The 18,652-nt window shown below is 42.0% G+C and overlaps 1 protein-coding gene across 1 annotated transcript in view; it reads left to right on the forward strand.

The window, feature by feature from the left end:
• ATP9A (ATPase phospholipid transporting 9A (putative)) overlaps positions 1–18,652 on the forward strand; it is a 61,265-nt gene that overhangs the window by 32,773 nt on the left and 9,840 nt on the right. Inside the window, exons 15-24 of the mRNA XM_083801398.1 lie at positions 4,926–5,087; positions 10,209–10,301; positions 11,143–11,226; positions 12,116–12,286; positions 14,227–14,325; positions 14,584–14,673; positions 14,794–14,938; positions 15,776–15,840; positions 16,603–16,758; positions 18,123–18,187. Coding sequence (XP_083657524.1) covers positions 4,926–5,087; positions 10,209–10,301; positions 11,143–11,226; positions 12,116–12,286; positions 14,227–14,325; positions 14,584–14,673; positions 14,794–14,938; positions 15,776–15,840; positions 16,603–16,758; positions 18,123–18,187 — 1,130 coding nt within the window. The remainder of the gene's footprint in view (positions 1–4,925; positions 5,088–10,208; positions 10,302–11,142; positions 11,227–12,115; positions 12,287–14,226; positions 14,326–14,583; positions 14,674–14,793; positions 14,939–15,775; positions 15,841–16,602; positions 16,759–18,122; positions 18,188–18,652) is intronic.

An 18,652-nucleotide genomic window follows, 5' to 3' on the forward strand; every position in this document is an offset into this window, starting at 1 on the left:
CCAGCTTGTCCCTTGTTGGCAACGTGTTCAAACTTCTAGACGGAGTTCAAAGTTGGAAGTCTTGCTGGGTCTCATGTCTTACCCAGGAGGCATCCCTTGCCGTGCAGATGGGACAGACCTGGAGCCTGAGTTAGCTCTGCAGGGTAACCAAAGTGAACCAGAGTTGGTCTTGAAGCAAATCTGTGCTGTACCATTTCTCCACCAGCACCTAGTCTAGCCAGGTCTACGTGTAGGGGTACAGCAGAGGGGAAGTTTGCAGTTCTCCGGAGGATTGATGGAGAGTCTTACTGGGCACTATAGAGCAGATTGAGTACATAATTGATGATATAGTAATCTCTGCCATGCTCTGCAATATTTGAAAAATTAGTGCTAGCGTATGATTACTGTGACGCATCTTCTTGAGTGCAACTATGCTAAAACAATTTATCTGTTAACTTGTATAACTACATTTGGTTTATGCCATTGAAAGACTGGAGTTTTAAACTTTCCATAAGAATCCTACTGAGATCATATCAGCCATTGGACTACATTTGGAGGATTCTTCCATGTATTGCCCCAAATAAAACAAAATTCCCTCTGGTAATAAACTTCTCACTTTTGATTTCAGAAGAAACTAGCTTTCCTTATAGCTAAAGACGAGAAATTGTTTGCATAGAAATCAACATATAGGTAAAAATCCTCAAATAGACGGGTTTCTGAGATTGTTGTGTGTGTATTATTGAAAGATTGGCATACAGAGCTAGGCTCCCCATTTTGTGCCATTCAAAATATTCCTTATAGCGTTCTTCTTCCCAAGCATGCAGTTCATTCATTTCATGTAATGTGGTTTTGTCTGTATTATACAAAAGCTGCATCTTTTTTTTTTTCCCCCACTCCGTTGGTATGCCTACAGTGACAACAAATGCTTACCCCTCCCTGGCTTTGAGCTGGCGAGCAGATCCCACACCATGACCAAAGTCTTGTGTTTTGCTTACCTGCTTTTCTCCTCTAATGTGTTGCTCTCCCCCATGAAGGCAGCTTTACAGAAAGCAACTGCCTTTGGATTGAAATGAGATCTGAATGATTTCCAGATGGTAATTTTTGTGATCTGTATTTAAGGTTTTTCTTTCCTTTTTTCCCCCCAAAGCACTTACTGGCTGTTTTTGCACAATCCTCTGTTTATTTACATGTATGCTGTGGTATATAGTGAAGTCAGTGATTTTTCTTTTCCTTTTTTGCTTTGTATTATTCTGTCTTTAAAATATTTATGCAGCAATTTGTCTCAAATACCTAAGGGATTATTGTTTGTTTGTTTATTTTACTATAGCATGATAACTAATCCTTCCAACATTATTGTTTAAATTCTTTTTTCTTTCTTGTGGTGTCTTAAGTAGAGAATTACAGTGAGTTCAGAAATCAGATATGCTTTGCTGCATTGAGGAAATCTCGTCTGTAGGTCTTAGATATACAAATATTGTTTAGACGTGCTCTGTGTATGTCATACTAGATGGTACAATATGCAGGATCAGCACAAGTCAAGTCCTAGAGAAGAGAGTGATGCTGTTAAATAACATTCCCTGTAGGGGAATGGTTTTGGACTCCTGTTAAAGCCAGCCTTTGAAATTCTATATCAATAAAATATTACCATGGCAGGGAAGGTCAGTTTATGAAATGAGTACAAAAACTTGTATTCTCTTTACTTTAACAGCAAGGGTAATTTCTACCAGTTGGCATAGGATTCATTTCCTGTAACAGAAAGCAGGATTTCCTAAATTTGTTTCCTGTGCACACTGCTGTTTAGAAGACTTGAAGTATCTTTATTCAGGTATCAGTTACAGCCTTGGGGCTCTGCAAGCGTGTCAGTTGTAGCCATACAGTAACTAACAGGGGAAATGAAATAGATATAATCTGATCAGAGATAAGAGTGCCTGGGATTCCTGGGCAAACAGTCTTTAACCCTGACAGCCCACCGCAGCTGCCAGGACATGAAAGGGTGCTCCGATCAATGGGTTTCTGCCTGTTGTCTGTGTGCCTAGGCAACCCTAAATGGGACATTTGTGGAGCAACTCATAGCACAGAAGGATCAATTTGTCCCTTTGGAATGAAATTTATTAGTCGATATCCACTTCAGCGGTGGCTTGGGTAATTTAATTGTCAGAAAGAGCAAAGTTGAGGGGATGGTACAGCGGGCTCCTGTAGCTGCTCTGCTCTGTAATGCACGGATCTTTGTCTGACTTGGCCAGGACAGAGCTACAAACTCCCGGAGTGCTCTCAGGAACCTTGCTGACTTCTCATCAGTCAGCATGGGCTCATGAAAAGGTATATGAGTGTTTTCCATCCTGGTTAAAGCTGCCAACGTATCTTTGCATCTTCCATGTTTTGCATCTTTTTGCTGTGATCAGGAAACCCTTCAGTTACTGATTTATGGGGTGTGGAGTAAAGTTCTTCTGTGCCATGCTGCTCTGGAAGCGCATTGCCTGGCCAGGTGCCCTGGCCCTGCAGGAGAACTGGTGGCTTGTTGTCCTTGGTGTCATCCCCCGGTGTTCAGGGCCGATCACATTGTGCTTCGTGGTGAATGGGGACAACAATTTCAGTGCTTGTAGTGGCTCTGATGGGAACACTTCAAAATGATACCACTTTTCCTCTCTGGTAATTCATGAAGCACTGCAGAGGCTGGGAGGTGGCAAGTTAAAAGGGGTCAGCCCCACTTCCCCGTGCTGAATGGGCTTCACCTGGAGGGCCATTAAGGGCTGAAAGAAGTAGAGCTCCTGGGCCCAGCAGCTAGGGAGAGGGGGGATTTCCTTCATTATTCTTCCCCTTCTGCCGACATGCCTTTTTGTGGTCTCAGGGCCATCCAAAATGAGTGGCAGCGCACGATGAAATGCAGTCAGTTGTGGTATGACGTGTGCAGCATAGCAGGTATCCTCCGCTGCTCTTCCAGTTGCTACTGTGTGCCAGGCTTTTCTTTCAGGAGGTTTGAATGCTTCCTGACATAGAATTGAAATGAGATACTGGCAGGGAAGGAGGGATCTGTGAAAGAAAGTAGCAATGGAGATGCTTTAACAGCCTGAGGTAGGAGCAGAGCTTTATGTCTTCAGACATTTGCAGCTCACCAACATGGGCAGATGAGCATCTAGTGTTATGTACACCAAGCAAGTCTTTGTGTAACATCACACTGTGAAAAATTCTCAATCATTATTAACCAGAGTATTAGAAACCTGAGCTCAATCTCTGCGCTGGGAGGTAGTTAGGAGGATTATCCAACTGCATACTTTAATGCACTAAGGATGTCTTGAAGAAACTTTTGAAAAAGAATCTTGAAAGATCCTTTGATTTGTTGTAACCTTTGTGAATAAGCCTGCAAAAACTTGCTAATATTAAAACAAATATTGATTTAAAGGCCTTTAAAGACAAAGCCAACTCAGCTATTTTTTTTTTCATCTGATGATTTAAGACTACCTTAAGAAATAAAAGGATTTATTTTAGGTTGTTTTTTAAACCTAATTGTGGATGAAAGGGAGCCGAGATCATAAAAGATTGCCTGATTAGACCAATTGTATCAACTTTCCTAGTAAAACCTTGACTCGATGCAAGTATTTATAGATTTCATTTCTATCTGTGTCTAGTGTATGTGATTTCCCAAAATAAATCCCACTTTTATGTAAGGTATTTGTGGTAATAGGCAATAAAAGCAGAACCTGAAATGCCCAAGGAATAATTAACCTTCAAGTCAGCAGCAACCATGTGCCACACATTCTCACACTTTTGAGAATGTCACTGTAAAATACTTCTAGCATTTTGTATTTGTTTGGGGAAAGTATCCCTTGATCCCTCCTGGAGGCACGTGATATATGGGCTTATGTCAGCTGCTGCTCCCATCCGTTACTGCCAGGACAGCTTCTAGAGCTAAATGCCTGTATCTCAGCAGGATCATTCCTAGATGGCTATGTCAGCTGAGGTGGGGAGACGGGAGCAGCGCTGGGGGAGCAAAATGAAGTCTTTGGTCTTCTGTTGTGACTTGGTTGTAATTTAGTGAATGCTTGTAAGGAAATCAGTGTTGCAGGTCCTCAAATACTGAAAGCGGCAGTCAAAATGATAGTTGTATAAGCTCAATTAAATGAGTACTTCTGTGTGTTGAAAAATCTGTTTATTATTATTATTATTTGTTTGTTTATTTTAATGTGTGGGGCAAAGGAGCTCCGCTAAGAAGCGCCTGCAAGCCAGCCTTCAGCTGCTTTGCTGCTCAGTACAGAGATTGCAAATTGCTGATGAACTGTTTTTACCAGAGTACAACACAGCTCATTTTCCTGTGTTTTTTAACGTGAATTTTTAGTGATCTCTGTTAGCATTTCAGACTTCGATATTGTAAATCCAGGGTGAAAGCATCATTTTGAATTCTTGATTTCATAAACAGCAAGCTGTGAAACAGCACATTCAAAAAGTTAGGTTTTTGTGAACCGATTTTCCTAATGTGCCCCTACAGAGGTTTGGGTGCCCTAGAGCTGGGCGGAGGGTACCCGTGCCTCCATTTGCTGAATGTTTTCCTTCTGGACACTGCAGCCAGAGGCAGGGATGTGGCGGCTGCCTCCTGCTAAGGGCCTAGGAAGCCTTTGCAGCTGACTCAGGAGTTGGCCTGCCCAAACCACAAAATTACTCTTAGTAAATGCGCAATGTCAGGAAAAGCCCATTATATTGAGCCGTATCAGAGCACCTGTGTAAAAAATGTATCATTAACATTAGGTGGAGATCTCAGCAGCCTGATCCGCAGCCCACCAGTTTTTCTGGAAAGCTTGGGCTCCACTTACGTGCCAGACCCAGAACCACGGTTAGGGTGCTAGGCCCAGACAGGCATTTCCTTTTTTGCCTCGGTGAATGGGAACGGTTTTAATTCATGATACAGCATAAGTTTCAGAGCAGATTACAACCTGCTGTGCCTTTCCTCTCAGGTGGCCCTGGTGCAGTGGACCGAGAGCGTGGGCTTAACGCTGGTGGGCAGAGACCAGTCCTCCATGCAGCTGAGGACACCAGGCGGCCACATCCTGAACTTCACCATCCTCCAGATCTTCCCCTTCACTTACGAAAGCAAGCGCATGGGGATCATCGTCCGGGTAAGTGGCTTCAGTTCACGCTTCTGTCTTTGTGATTCTCCTGCGAATGTAACGTGGAAGGTACAAAACATTTGCTCTCAGGGGTGGTGTTCCTCCTCAGGCTATAAACTGGTTCTGTGTTTTGAGCTAATAACATCTTGCTGCTGGGTTAGTTTGGTGATGTATGCTTTTACTTCATCTTCAATTTATTGAACTTTAGTCCCTCATTTAAAATGACAGCAAAAGGGAGTAGTGAGCTGACGCTTCAGGCACTGCGTGCGTGTGTCCTCCGCAGCTCCATCTGCCTCTGGCTTCTCCTTCCTGCTCATGTTTTTAATTTCTATCATGGATTTCAGCTGTGGGTCCAGCTTGTGCTCAGTCTCCGCAGTAGTTGTGGTGGTACAACAGGGGGAGATAGAGACAGCAGCAACTGGGAAGGAGTGGGGCATTGTGGACCGATGCCACAGCAAACAACTTCAGCAGATTGGTAGTGGTAGTGTGGTGCTGCCCTGATCTCTGCCAGGCACTGAAACTCTGTCAGACGCCGTGGAAGTACAAGACTGCTGGAGAGGGCACTTGCTGTAGATGCAGGGAATGGTGGAGGTCTTTCTGAGCTGTTTAACATCTCAAAGCCATGCTGAGAATGTTATATCATGAGCAGAGTTTGAAAATAGCTCACTTAAGGTAAAAGGGTACATCTGTGCATGCAGGTAATTTTATCAGCAGGGGCAGGCACTGCACAGGCTAAATATGTGCTCAGCTGAAATTGCACACATACCTTTGTGATTCTGTCTGCAAATGCAATAGAAGATCACACTTCCAGAAGTTAATTACCTTGAAAAAGAAAGAATAAGAAAGCATGGATGTTCTAAAAACAGTAGAAATGAGTTTTCACCATTATCATCATTAGTTTTCCAGATACTGCTAGGGAATCGATGTTAGAAAAATAAATCAACCCAGCTGAAGCAAGGCACTTCCATTTTCCTGCAAAGCAAACAAGGTGAAGCAGTTTGAATATTTCTTTTGGAGATAATTAAAACATTGCTGTTATTTTTTTTACTGAAAGTACAGACATATAATTGGTACCAGGAATTTAAAACATCAATAGGAAACCTATAATCCAGGGCAAGATATGATTTACTGTATCATTGCATAGGATCTGCAGCCTTGTTATTTAGGGTGGGGATAATGGGTAAGATTGATCCTTGCCTCCTTTTGCTTTGTGCTAAAACTAGGTTGCTGCATATTTATTTGGGGGTATCTGGAAAGAGGGTGTAAGATTATCTTCTGCCTTGTATATTTTAAGCTACAACAGTAGGTGGAATAGCCCTTGTTATCATTAGAAGCAGTTGGGACCAGTGTATTGTACATGGGCCTCTTCTATAGGAGATTTATTTGGCCTGCTTCATTGGCTGATGTTTGGAGGCTTCTCAAATCTGAACTTCTCTGGCTGTCTGGCAGAGCACAGCCTCTGTCAGAAACAGCATTATGAAGGAATAATGTCACGGAGAACTTCAAATCTCTCAGTAATAGGAATATTGGTGATAAAGATGGAACTGTAATATGTGCACACAATAGCTTTTGCAAACCCATGCATGACAATCTGTGTTTCATACAGATTGAAATTCATTAAAGCTCATGCAAATGGCTGTATTTGCATTATTCCACCTGAGTATTTTGGACCTGGATCTCCCATTACTCAAGGAACTGCTTTTAAATGCCGGATTGCAGGCCTCAGTACAGTGGCACAAATACGTATTTCAAGTTGTTCCAGGCTTTGGAATATTAAAACTTGCCTGAGGGCAGGAATGCTGGTTGAAATGGGCTGATAGGCTGAGCTTGTACAAAGTAATCAGTGTGTTAAATCTGTGAGTCCAGAGAGCTGACTGAATGTGTTTGAACATAGAGTCCCACAAATGTGTCCTGCTGCATGGGATATGATAGCTGCAGCAAGGGTGTACCTTTAAATACAGCGAGCATAATTTCTTCAGATGGATTATTTTTTTTTTTATGGTGAAAGTGATGTGGAGCCTTCAGGCAACCTTTTTGAGTCCTAAAAGAAAAAGATGAGCAATAAAAGGTGGAGGAATAAACAACCTCTCCCCACCATTGCTTATAAGTACATTTTTTTGAGAAACTGTTATATCAAAAGTTTAAGAAGTGGGCTAACCATCAGAACAAGAGAACACTTCTTTTAAATTGTGTTTGTGTGCTCAACAGAGAAACAGATGCTCTGAAATTTTCTCATCTAACAAAAAGTAGAAAAGTATCGAAGTAGAAAGGAGATCTTTTTTTCCCCCCTTTATGTACGATAAAATGACAAGATGCAAGGCAGTGATTTGAAGCTTGTGCCTTTTAAAACAACCATTAGCTACATTTCTCCCATTTAGGAAGAAAAAGTTTCCTATTGTGCATTTCTGTATTTAATGTAGTACTGCTGAAAAAACCAACAAAACTCCCGCTGGTGGTCAGTGGGAGCAATATCAGGCCCAGATCCTAAGTCTGTAAGACAGGTTTGTGTTGCTAATAAAAGCGCTGCCTCCATCGTGCTTGTTAGCTAAGTGTATTTTGCAGCTGGTGAGCTGCTGCTAAGCCACTGTACAGCCTCCTATACACCCTATGCGGAGCCAGGTTTTGAGTAGCAGATGCTGGCTGGCTGCCTGTCTGCTACCTTAGCATGTTCCTGTATACTCCAAAATATTATCTTCGAGCAGGGTTTACATTTACATTAAAAAACAGTTTAAAAATCAGTAACTGTCAAATAAAATGTTCTTTTATTGAATGTGCATGTATGTAGGTGTAGGCAGTCATGTTGGTTTTGATACACAACTTGCAAAGGTGGTTAGTTACCTCTTCAGCAGATCTTCTAAAATTGTGCTACTTGTCCAAGGATCAGAAGAAAGGGAGGGGAAAATAGCATAAAGTGTCCAGAAGACAACAGAAGCAGTGTGCAGGAGGGGAGAAGAGAGCAGCTGTAGAATGAAACCACACTCAGAAATGCAGTGAGTAGAATTAAAATGGTAATATTTTCTGCTCAGCCATACAGATATTGCCCGTTCTTAGAAAATGCCATTTTTCCAGCTAGCAGGAGCCATTGCGATTGTCTTGCCAGCATAATCTGGGTATAGAATTTCAGCAAGTGATTCATGCATCAAGCTCAGCAATGCTGTTACCAAACTCTTTGGCAGGGACGCCCGTCTCCCCTGCTGGTCCAGTCCTCTCTGGCTCTCATAAAAAGATCTCCTTCAACACACAAATTTTAGTAAATAAAATAGTAGTTAATATTGAAAACAAGTAGCAGATGTTGCCTCATTTGGGATATTTTTGCAATATCTGCTAGTTATATGTGATCAAACTGTCATCTCTGTAGCTGATTATTTCAGTTCTAAGAAGTCCCGTTTTAACAAAGCAGCCGCTCTTTACAGTACTGTTTACTTACTTATCTTCTTGAAAAGAGGCCTGTTTGTTTGACCACAACATTTTCCATTCTTCTTTCTCTCTGCTTTTTTCCCCTTACCCATGTGGAATGGTCTTTGTTGCAAAGCGAAGATAGTGCTATTGTCATATCTGGAATTGAAAGAAGCCTTTGAACTGTGGCCAGAATCAGACCACGGTGGAAAAAGATGCCTCTCCAAAACAATATAACTGGCAAATCTTTGTGTAGATTTATAGTGTGATCTTACCATAATATGAGAACGCACTAACCTCCTACTGAACTCGGTGAGAGGAAATGACTAATGCAAGGAGATAGCTGATACAGTATTTATATTGGACAAAAACTCTAAACTATCTTAAGCCAGTTCTGCAGCACGGGAAGTAGAGTCCTTATGCAGTTTCCTACAGAGATGTTGTTAGACACTTTTTAATCAAATAATTTAATAGATAAACCCTTACCTTTTGCCAGTGCCAGAAGTGTTATGTTTTATTTAAGCAGATTCTGTTTGTTTTGGTAGTTGCACGCATTCTGCTTTGGGGGAGGTGGGATGTGTGGGTATCAGTATGCGAAGGCTAAACCTTTCAGGGCTTTGGAAAACATTCTTAGGCTTAATCATAAGAATCTTACCTGTGAAGATCTTTGAGCTTGGCAAAGATGTTCAGTAAGGGATCTTCATTATCCTTGTCCACTTATTAATTGTCCTAGCCAAGACACTTATTTCTCTTCCTTGGGTTTTTAGTATCTGCATCAGGTGCTGCTTTTTCTTGCTGTGCAAGGAAACTGTTTTGCCACAGGATGTCAGGCTTTTAATCTATCAACTTGTACTCCTCGTGTGTGAGAGCCTAACCACTAATTTCTGTAATGGCAGAACAAATTGACACCTATATTAAATAGTGTAAAAACAAAGCAGTGTTCATTGTGCTTTTCTTTAATTTCTCTTTTTACCTAAAGTATTTCTTCCCCTTTGTTCATGGCTGTCTATTTCCAGACCTTTCTAGACTTCTTGCTCTTGCGTGTTAAGTTTATTTTCTTCCTATCCCTGGTGGCTATCTTCGTTTACAGAGCAGTTTGTTCCTTACTCATTGTTTTGTCTCCTTTGAGGAAATTGCCAGGGTTTCCATTAGCTTGTAATACTAATAGCTGTGACCTCCTTAGGTATCTGCCTGGTTAGAAGGGATTTTTTAATTTGTGGTAATGTAAATATGCTTTGCTTGCACCCTACAAATTACTTCTATCAGATAAGGCAAGCAGCAATCTAACCTTTCTGCGGCAAGCATAAACTTTAATTATGCTTATGTTGTATAATGTAACAGAGTAAATTGAAGTGACTTTTACTCTGTTAATTTTTGTGCATCTGTTTTATTGTTTCAGGTAAGTATGAAGCAGGTTTTCAGGGTGAGGGCTAGAGGTTATTCCAAAGGCACATGCTGTTGGGATTGAGAGGTGGCTGCACAGGGATCACATGTTGCTGATTAAGAAGCTGATCATACTTGTCTAAATTCCTGCTGCAAGTAGCCGAACTGTAATTGAATAGGCACCTCCTTCTGGCCCTGAGACAAGATGCTGGGCCAGATGGACCTTCAGCCTGACCCTGTGCAGACATTTTTGTGACTGTTGTGTAAAAAACCTAATCACTTAGCTTGCTGAGACCACTCCAAATGTGCTAATAATGGCCCAACTTTGACTGTTCTGCTTCTCAACTTCAGGATGAATCAACGGGAGAGATCACCTTCTATATGAAGGGCGCTGACGTGGTGATGGCTGGGATTGTGCAGTACAACGACTGGCTGGAAGAAGAGGTACGGGGCGGTCTGTCTTGGTACTGAGGGTTCCTCCCATGAGTGCTTTTCCCCTTCCAGAGCAACACCTGACAAAGCTTCTGTTGTCAGTGTGCCAAAATGGACACAAGTGCTAAAACACCTGCAGGCCAAAAGATCATGTATCATGGTGATCCACTAGGTTAGTCTTCAGCTTTGTTACTTCAGTGGTAACAAGGAAGTCAGGTGGCAAGTTCAGCATATTTAGTGCAGAATAATTTCTAAAAATAAAATGGATTTTGCTCCAGATGGATTGCCATTCAGGATCACCTAATTTGTCATGGGCTTGATCCTGTGTCTGGATTTATTTTAGACTGAAAGGTCTGATTTCAAAACTCCATTTGGCAGCTTTGTACTTGGATGCGTTTGTCAGGTTAGCAGTAATGTCGACAGAGTTCATAACAGTAGCTTCATTTACTGGTATTCTTCAGCCCCACGCCCCAGGGTTCATAGAAATAATGGATTGGTCTTATTTTAAAGAGTTTGTGGCCAAAGCTTCCAAGTCCTTAAACCAAAGGCTTGTGTCCTTTTACTTAGAGATGGAGAAAATGAAATCAATGGGGCTGTTTTTGCCATGTTGATATGGCAGAGGGGACAGTTTTGTTTCTGATCACTGGGATAGATTACAAACCATTGCAGATCTCCTTTTTTCCTCTCGAGTTTATCATGCACTTTATCAGATGTTATAGACCTGCTGGGGTTGCTCGAATGGTAAGGTTATTTTCTTAACCTGCTATCTTGCATTGCAATCTCTGAAATGCTGTGCATAAATCATCTTACTTGAGATGCAGTTTATGGTTTACAATGTGATACTTCTTTCCAGTGTGGTAACATGGCTAGGGAAGGCCTGAGGGTTCTCGTTGTAGCCAAGAAGTCTCTGACGGAAGAGCAGTATCAAGACTTTGAAGTAAGTTCTTTGTTTGTTTTTTTTTTTTGCTTTGTTTTTAAACAAATAATCACTGAAGTGATTCTCACAGACCTCTAATGATAATGCCGCCTCTCATCTCCATACTCCTTCTGTTAGAATTGCCATTTTTCAGTGTCTTGCTGTTCTTTTAATCAAAGTGCCTTTTAAAGTGATATGTAGGAAACTGGATCCCATCCAGGACTCTCCAAAACAGTTCCTGAATCCTGCCTTCTAATCTTCTGTGGTTATAAATTCTGCAAATATCCATCATTTGTTAGACAAGTTGTGTTTGTTTGAGGCAATGTATTGGCTTTTAATTTTCATTGTTGCATTCTGGCATCCAGGGAAACTACATACATCCCACATTATATATATACATACATATATACATATATATACATACGTACAGCCAGGCTTCATGGAAACACAAGCTTCGTGCGTGGGGTTTGTTAGATGGGTCTCTACACACAGTGCTAACTTTTGTACCCCAAGCAGGCAAAATGTGAAGTAAAACTGTTTGGTTAAATGCAGAGGCGAGATGGTGGGAAGGTTTAGGATTCTTTGTGGTCCTTGTTTGGAGACGTGTTAGTCACAAAAGCAGTGGTTGGACCTGTGGTGTGATGGCATCGTTCCCAGGTTTTTGTGTGTGTGCAACGCTGTGTGCTGTGCCGGCTGGCTGGCATGGGACAGCGGCAGAATGACAAAAACTTCCTGAAACGTTTTCTGGCCCATTCTGTAACAGCACCCTGTGCTCGTGGGCCATTACAGCTGACACCTCTGAATGACAGTCAACAGATAGCCAACACGACCCCCCAGAGCCAGCCCTGTATTGCACAAAAATGCAAGCTGACCATTCACGTGGCTGTGGCTACCTCTGCTCTGTCCTCAGGCACGCTACGTGCAGGCGAAGCTGAGCGTGCACGATCGCTCCCTGAAGGTGGCCACGGTCATCGAGAGCCTGGAGATGGAGATGGAGCTGCTGTGTCTCACTGGTGTGGAGGATCAGCTGCAGGCGGATGTCAGGCCCACTCTGGAGACCCTGAGAAATGCTGGCATTAAGGTTTGCCGAATTTAATATTACCCCTGACAGGAACACTTAGGCTCTCAGGAGTCCACTGTCCTGCAGACAGAAAATGACAGTTTGGGGCGCTGTCAATTAAATGTTCTAGCAAGTGCCCTTTAGGAGCAGGAACAGTGAGGCTGGCTGATGCATTTGAGCATGACTTTGGGTACAGAACACGCGGGAAATGTTAAAAGTTAACTGAACACGTGAGAGCGTGTCATCTTCTGTGCTTTTCTTCCCCCAGCCTGTTCTGGCTCCTTCCGCCGAGAAACTGGGTGCATGTGCAGGAGGGGAGCTGGAGGCGACTTTGGGGGTTGCATGAAACAACAGGGCTGTTGTGGGGTTTAGTGAGTGACATTGGTGGTAGGGTGATGGTTGGACCAGATGGTCCTGAAGGTCTCTTCCAACCTTTATCACTCTGGCACACGGTGGAGCTGGGGTGAAGCGCTCGGCTGTGGAGGTCAATGCTTTGCAGCAGCCACTAGAGGGTGCCTGAGCCAAGAGAATGAGAGGCTGGAAACCCTTCCATTTTTTTGGGCTCCTGCATCTGAGACGCAGGCACTTATGGCCCCAGCTGTGCTTGGCAGCGAAGGATTCCTGCTCAGTTTTCCTCTCTGAGAACTTGTCATTCAGATTCTGGACTTGCAAAAGGGAAAAAATAAAAAGACTAAACATTCAGATTTGGGCAATAAAGTAGGTAAAACGTTCTGCCTGTGGCTTCTCTGCTTTAAATATAAAAGTGAGCAAAATATTGAGCTGTGCTGTAAATCCAAAAGGAGGGAGGGCTGTGTGTTGAAATTTAGATAGGAGTCGGGATTCCAGGCTTAGGACAGTGTTCCAGAAGTGGTTTCTGTTTGGAGCCATCCCTTTAAACAACAGGATCTCAAGCTACAAAGTGAGATGAGCAGGATAAAACAGTCAGTCAGCAGTGCTGTGGCTTTATCTGATATAGATCTGGCCAGTAACTCCGGATCAGTTCAATTTTGTCTTCTCACCTTGGCTGCAGTGGGCGTTGTGGTGCAGTGTGGGTCATGCAGGGCTCTGCTTCTGCCCGCTTGTCATGGCAGTATGTTCGTTAGGGTATGGCATGCAAAAAGCAAATCAGAACCGAAGGCAGTCTTGTAATTCATTACAGGGACCATCTTGTTAAGATCAAATCATTTTCCAACCTCAGATTATTAAATAAATGAGTCCCTGTGCATTTTTAAAAAAGTTTAGTTAAATATTCTTAGGCGTTGTCTTGAAAGAATAAAAACGCTGAAACACTGGGGGGGGGGGGAATAGAGGGAAAAAAAAAAAGAAAAGAAAAAATATATATTTACAGTATTGAGGGAATTCCCTGCCAGATTATAATATATTATTGCTGCTGAATATTGCTGCTGACATTGTTTTCAAATGCCCCCCCCACCAGCAGAAAATAAAAAGAGCAGTGTGTGTGTATATATATTTAAAAAAAAAGAAAAGAGACTAACACAAAACCAACTCAGTCTGTTCCAGACGCACACATCAGCAGTGAGCTAACCCCAGTTGCATCATCCACATTTGAGGCAGGGCCATGAGGGATATTTCTGCAGCGAGGCCTGCTTATTTCAGCGTACAAGAAATAGCTGGGGTGGGACACATTAACACACGCATACACATTCTTTAGCTTGCATTTTGTGGGTTTTATCAGCAGAATCTTGAAATATTGCAGGTGGAAAAATGCTATTCAGCTTGTAACCTCTTTTGCAATTCAGCCTCTTTAAAAGCTTTGCTTTTTTTTCATCTGTGAGAATTTTCTTGTACATATTAAAATAGGGCTTTTTTAGAGAAATAATTTGTATATATATTTCCTAACAGTCCTTTTCCATGCCTGAACTGGTAGGTGGTAATTTTAGATGTCTTACAGAGGTGGCTGTTAAGTTTTGTATTTAATATGTTACATACTTGGATTTTAGGTGTGGATGCTGACAGGGGATAAGCTAGAGACAGCCACGTGTACAGCGAAGAACGCTCATTTGGTGACGCGGACGCAGGACATCCATATATTCAGACTAGTGAGTAATACCCGTGTACACCTCTCAAGACCTGTTCAGGTCACCAAATTCCAGGACAGGAGGGGTGCTGAGATCAGAGCTCTGTTCCTGCAGAAGACACAGACTATTTATGTTTTTTTTGACCCAGCTTTCTATCCCCTTGAGGTTTTGTTTATCAGTGTGCTGCCTGCCCATATTGCTTTTGCTCCCTTTGAGACTTGTTTGTTTGTTTTCACCCCAACAAAGCAAACTCTTCCTCCCTGCCCTGTTTTTCTCCAGGTGACTAACCGTGGAGAAGCCCATCTCGAGCTGAATGCCTTCCGCCGGAAACATGACTGCGCACTTGTTATTTCTGGCGACTCGCTGGAGGTAGGCTGCGAGCTCGCCGGGCTGCTCAGGAGCAGCCCCAACACCCTGTGGCTGACTTCTGATTTGTAAAGAAACATAGCACAAACGTAGTGATTGATGCTTATGATCTCTGTAAATTAGGTGTGTCTGAAATACTATGAGTATGAGTTCATGGAGCTGGCTTGCCAGTGCCCTGCTGTTGTCTGCTGCAGATGTGCTCCAACGCAGAAAGCCCAGATCGTGCGTTTGCTTCAGGAAAGGACTGGCAAGCTCACCTGTGCCGTAGGTAAGGGACTTGAGAGAAACTTGAAAAACGGTTTTGCCTCCCTTTTAGTCTGCTCAACCTCTTGTTCATACATCAGGCAGAGTCTAAGATTTTGTGTCTGTGGGGACATCTGTGGCTGGTATGAAAAGACTGAAACGTGTTTAAGCATGTGAACTGTTGCTTTTCTTTAAAAGCCTGACTTACGTCAGCTTCAGGCTGCAAGCAGCCAGAGGTTGAAGTCAGAAAAGTGTGTTTTGGCTATGCAGCTGTGCAATAAGAAATCTGTTATACCTGTTTCAGAAGCAGCGACCGCTCTAGTTAGGGTTGAGTGGCCGTGTAGGATGGAGTCTTTTTTTTTTTTTGTGTGAACAGTCCTGTGTCATCCTGTAACATCTGGAAATGCTGAGCTAAGGAACAGGTTCTTTGTTTTTTTTCTGGGGGGAGGATGATTGGTAAAATCAAGTTTTGCATATGGAAACTCATAAATATTTGGGGTGGTACCTTTGCAGAACAGAGTTTGAACTTTGTCAGATACAGTGCTATTGTTAATGGGAGCTTTATTTAATCATTGTATGTAAAATGGTACACCTACCAGTCAGAGTAACTGATCAGTGTCCTTGAATTCATACAGGTCTATTAGAAAAAAAAAAAAACACAACAAAAACAAACAAAAAACACAAACAAACCACTTCTTTAATAATAATTCAAATTCCCAATTTCTGTTTAAATTCCTGCTTTTGTTAATAGGGTTCAGTGTTTCTTCTAGTGTTACAGCCTGGCCCAGATGCCTTTGGTTAGGTTGCAAGTTGCATCTGTTGCTTAACTACCAATGTCATTCATCTGTGCTGTGACCTGCAGGTGATGGAGGGAATGATGTTAGCATGATTCAAGAGGCTGACTGTGGTGTCGGAGTTGAAGGAAAGGTGAGATTCTCATGCTCAATAAAACTTCCTATGGCAATTCAGAAACTAGTTAGCAAGTATCTCTTAAGTAAATCCTCAGAAATTTGTGCAGGAAAGTGAGAAGCTTCCACAAGAATAATCATCCAACCAAAAATGAAGTGACAAATAGTTTAGTAGAGTTGAAGTTTCTAATTCGATTCTTGGGAGGTTCCTTGAACTTGAACCACCATGGTTAATTTGGGGTTTTTAATCATGTGTTTGTGCTCCAAATGCTGGAGTTATGATTGCTCTTAGAATTAAAAATGGGTTATAATTTATCTGTAGAGTGTGTATTGTTTTAGAAAGCAAACTTCAGGTTAGAATTCTAGTTCCTGCATGTGGAATTGTTTTGAGCGAAAGGACTGAATTTAATAGGGGTGGAAAGACTCTGCTTGCAGTATGCCAAAACATGAAAATTGAGTGAACTGTTGAGACTGAAAATTTGTGTTCAAAACTGACCTGGTATAAAATGAGTGTCACGTTAACATACATGTTGTGAATCACAGTCCAGAGGGTTGCTTGGAATCAGAGGCCAGGGTTCAGATGGGAATTCTTTTCATATTTTTGCTCTTTAAGTAAAGGCTGTGGTGGAAGGCAGAAATGCTGAGGTAATACTCTTACCCACCTAATGTATTGCAATTTTTCGGGGAAATTCTGTTGTGATAACTAATAAATAATATATATATATATATATTTCCAATAATAAAATGATCTCCCTATAATTTTGCTTGCTATTGTACACAGGAAGGCAAACAAGCATCACTTGCAGCAGATTTCTCTATCACTCAGTTTAAACATCTGGGTCGTTTGCTGATGGTGCATGGACGGAACAGCTACAAGCGGTCAGCAGCTCTCAGTCAGTTTGTAATCCACAGGAGCTTGTGCATCAGTACAATGCAGGTCAGTGGGCTGTCGTGTGGGCTTTTCCGTTGAAGTGGTGGATAAAAAAATCAAAAAGCAAAGGTTCTGCTTTTCAGATTGCATGCAGCTATTTCTTCTGAAAAATTTCTTGGGTTGGAACTTCAGACTGTTACTTTGTTATGAAAACACACAAGGTCTTGGTATTGGGTGAAGATCAGTAAGTTTTCCAAAACTGGACAGACGGTATTCTGCCTTAGGAAACACTGCTGTGATACAGTATGGCATTGCTTTTTTTTTTTTTTAGTAATGCCATGAAATACTGAAAATCTGAAGGAGAATAATATTCTGCTGAGTAAGTGCACTTACTTCCAGGTGTGTTTTAGGTAAGGACTTCAAATAGTGGGACTGTAGTTAAGCATCTGGCTGAGGACCTGGCTCAGAACCTGATGAGGTTCCCGAAAGCTTGGTCTGATGTGGTGCAGAGTGTTCCCAGGAGGCTGCTGAAGCACATATTAACCTTCCCAAGTGCTCAGCAGCTTGCTAACAGCAATGTGGAGGCAGTCTGTTCCAGTTCGTTCCAAAGAGAACCTTAGAAACAGATTTAGTAGTCCCAAAATTTATGTTGTTCATGTGTGCAGAGCCCCAGTGTAACAAAAATGCAATTGCCAGTTGACAGGGAGAGCTGAAAGAGATTTTAAGAGTTCGTAATCCATATTCTGTTCTTAGCTGTGGTGACTTGAGTGAAAGTTGCAGTTAAGGATGGAGGTTCTCTTCGGGACTTGTATTTCCACGCTGTAGAGTATAATTGCATTCCTTAAAAATACTAAAGCTTTTTAGTAAAGCACTTGATATTTTTCAGAAGGCTCATTCTTCCTTTCCACCTTTTTTAGAATAAATGTGTTGAAGAGGGATAACTGGAGACAAAAGGCTCAAACTTAAGAGGATGGTCTAGCTTTCCCTGCAGCATAGACAACCTAAGAGGCATCCCAAGCTAAAAACAAGATCAGAAAACAAACCCATGATTTCTGTAACTGACAAAAATTATTTTTACATTGTGCAGGCATAATCTAGGGAACGAGGCATAAATAAGTATGCACCTGTCCTTCACAACATCTGGATGACTTTGGTCAAAAGAGTGGGCTTTGAAGGAAACTCTTTATGCTCTTTTCTGTGGAATTATATTACAGAAAATTTTCCAAGTCTAGTTCTTCAGTGTTTGCTCTTAAACATAGTTTTCATCCAAGGTTTGCGTAGGAATAAAAGGGTTGATATTACATTCTTTTTAGTTTCGGGAATTTGGAGAACCCACTGAAAGTACTTTCCAGTTTGAACAGGATATATTTTTAAGCTGTTACATTAACTGCATTATTTAATGCCTGAAAAGTTTCTATTTTCTTTTCTAGGCTGTTTTCTCATCCGTATTTTACTTTGCTTCGGTTCCTCTCTACCAAGGCTTTCTCATCATTGGGTAAGAGCTCACTTTTTTTATTAATAGTGTGGAAAACATATGCGTAATGATAGATTTGGGCTAATTAACATGCAAGGCATGCACATCTCTGCTCTGCATATTTCACAACACTGCTTCAGAAGGCAGGTGTGATCTGTGTCCCTCTGTGCTGAACAAAGCCACTGAGGCAGTGCAATCACGTCTAGAAGCCTTTCCAGAAGGAGAATGTGTCAAATTCAGAATATCAGAAGGTTACAGCAGTCCATCTTCCAGGAGGAGCTCCTTCAATCCTGGTAAAAGTAGAGAGACGGTCATGGTGCTCTGGTGGCTGTGCAGCAATGAGAGCCAGTGCCCAGCTCCTGACAGTTTCATTTTAAGGGGACAACACAAAGTCTTTAATGGGAGGAATCAGCTGATACAGTAAACTGAGAGATACCAGTAAAATATACTGGTATTGCACTTACAATCCCACGACTCTATAAGCTA

This window comes from Anser anser, assembly GCF_964211835.1.
Source record: "Anser anser genome assembly, chromosome: 16".
NCBI lineage: Eukaryota > Metazoa > Chordata > Aves > Anseriformes > Anatidae > Anser > Anser anser.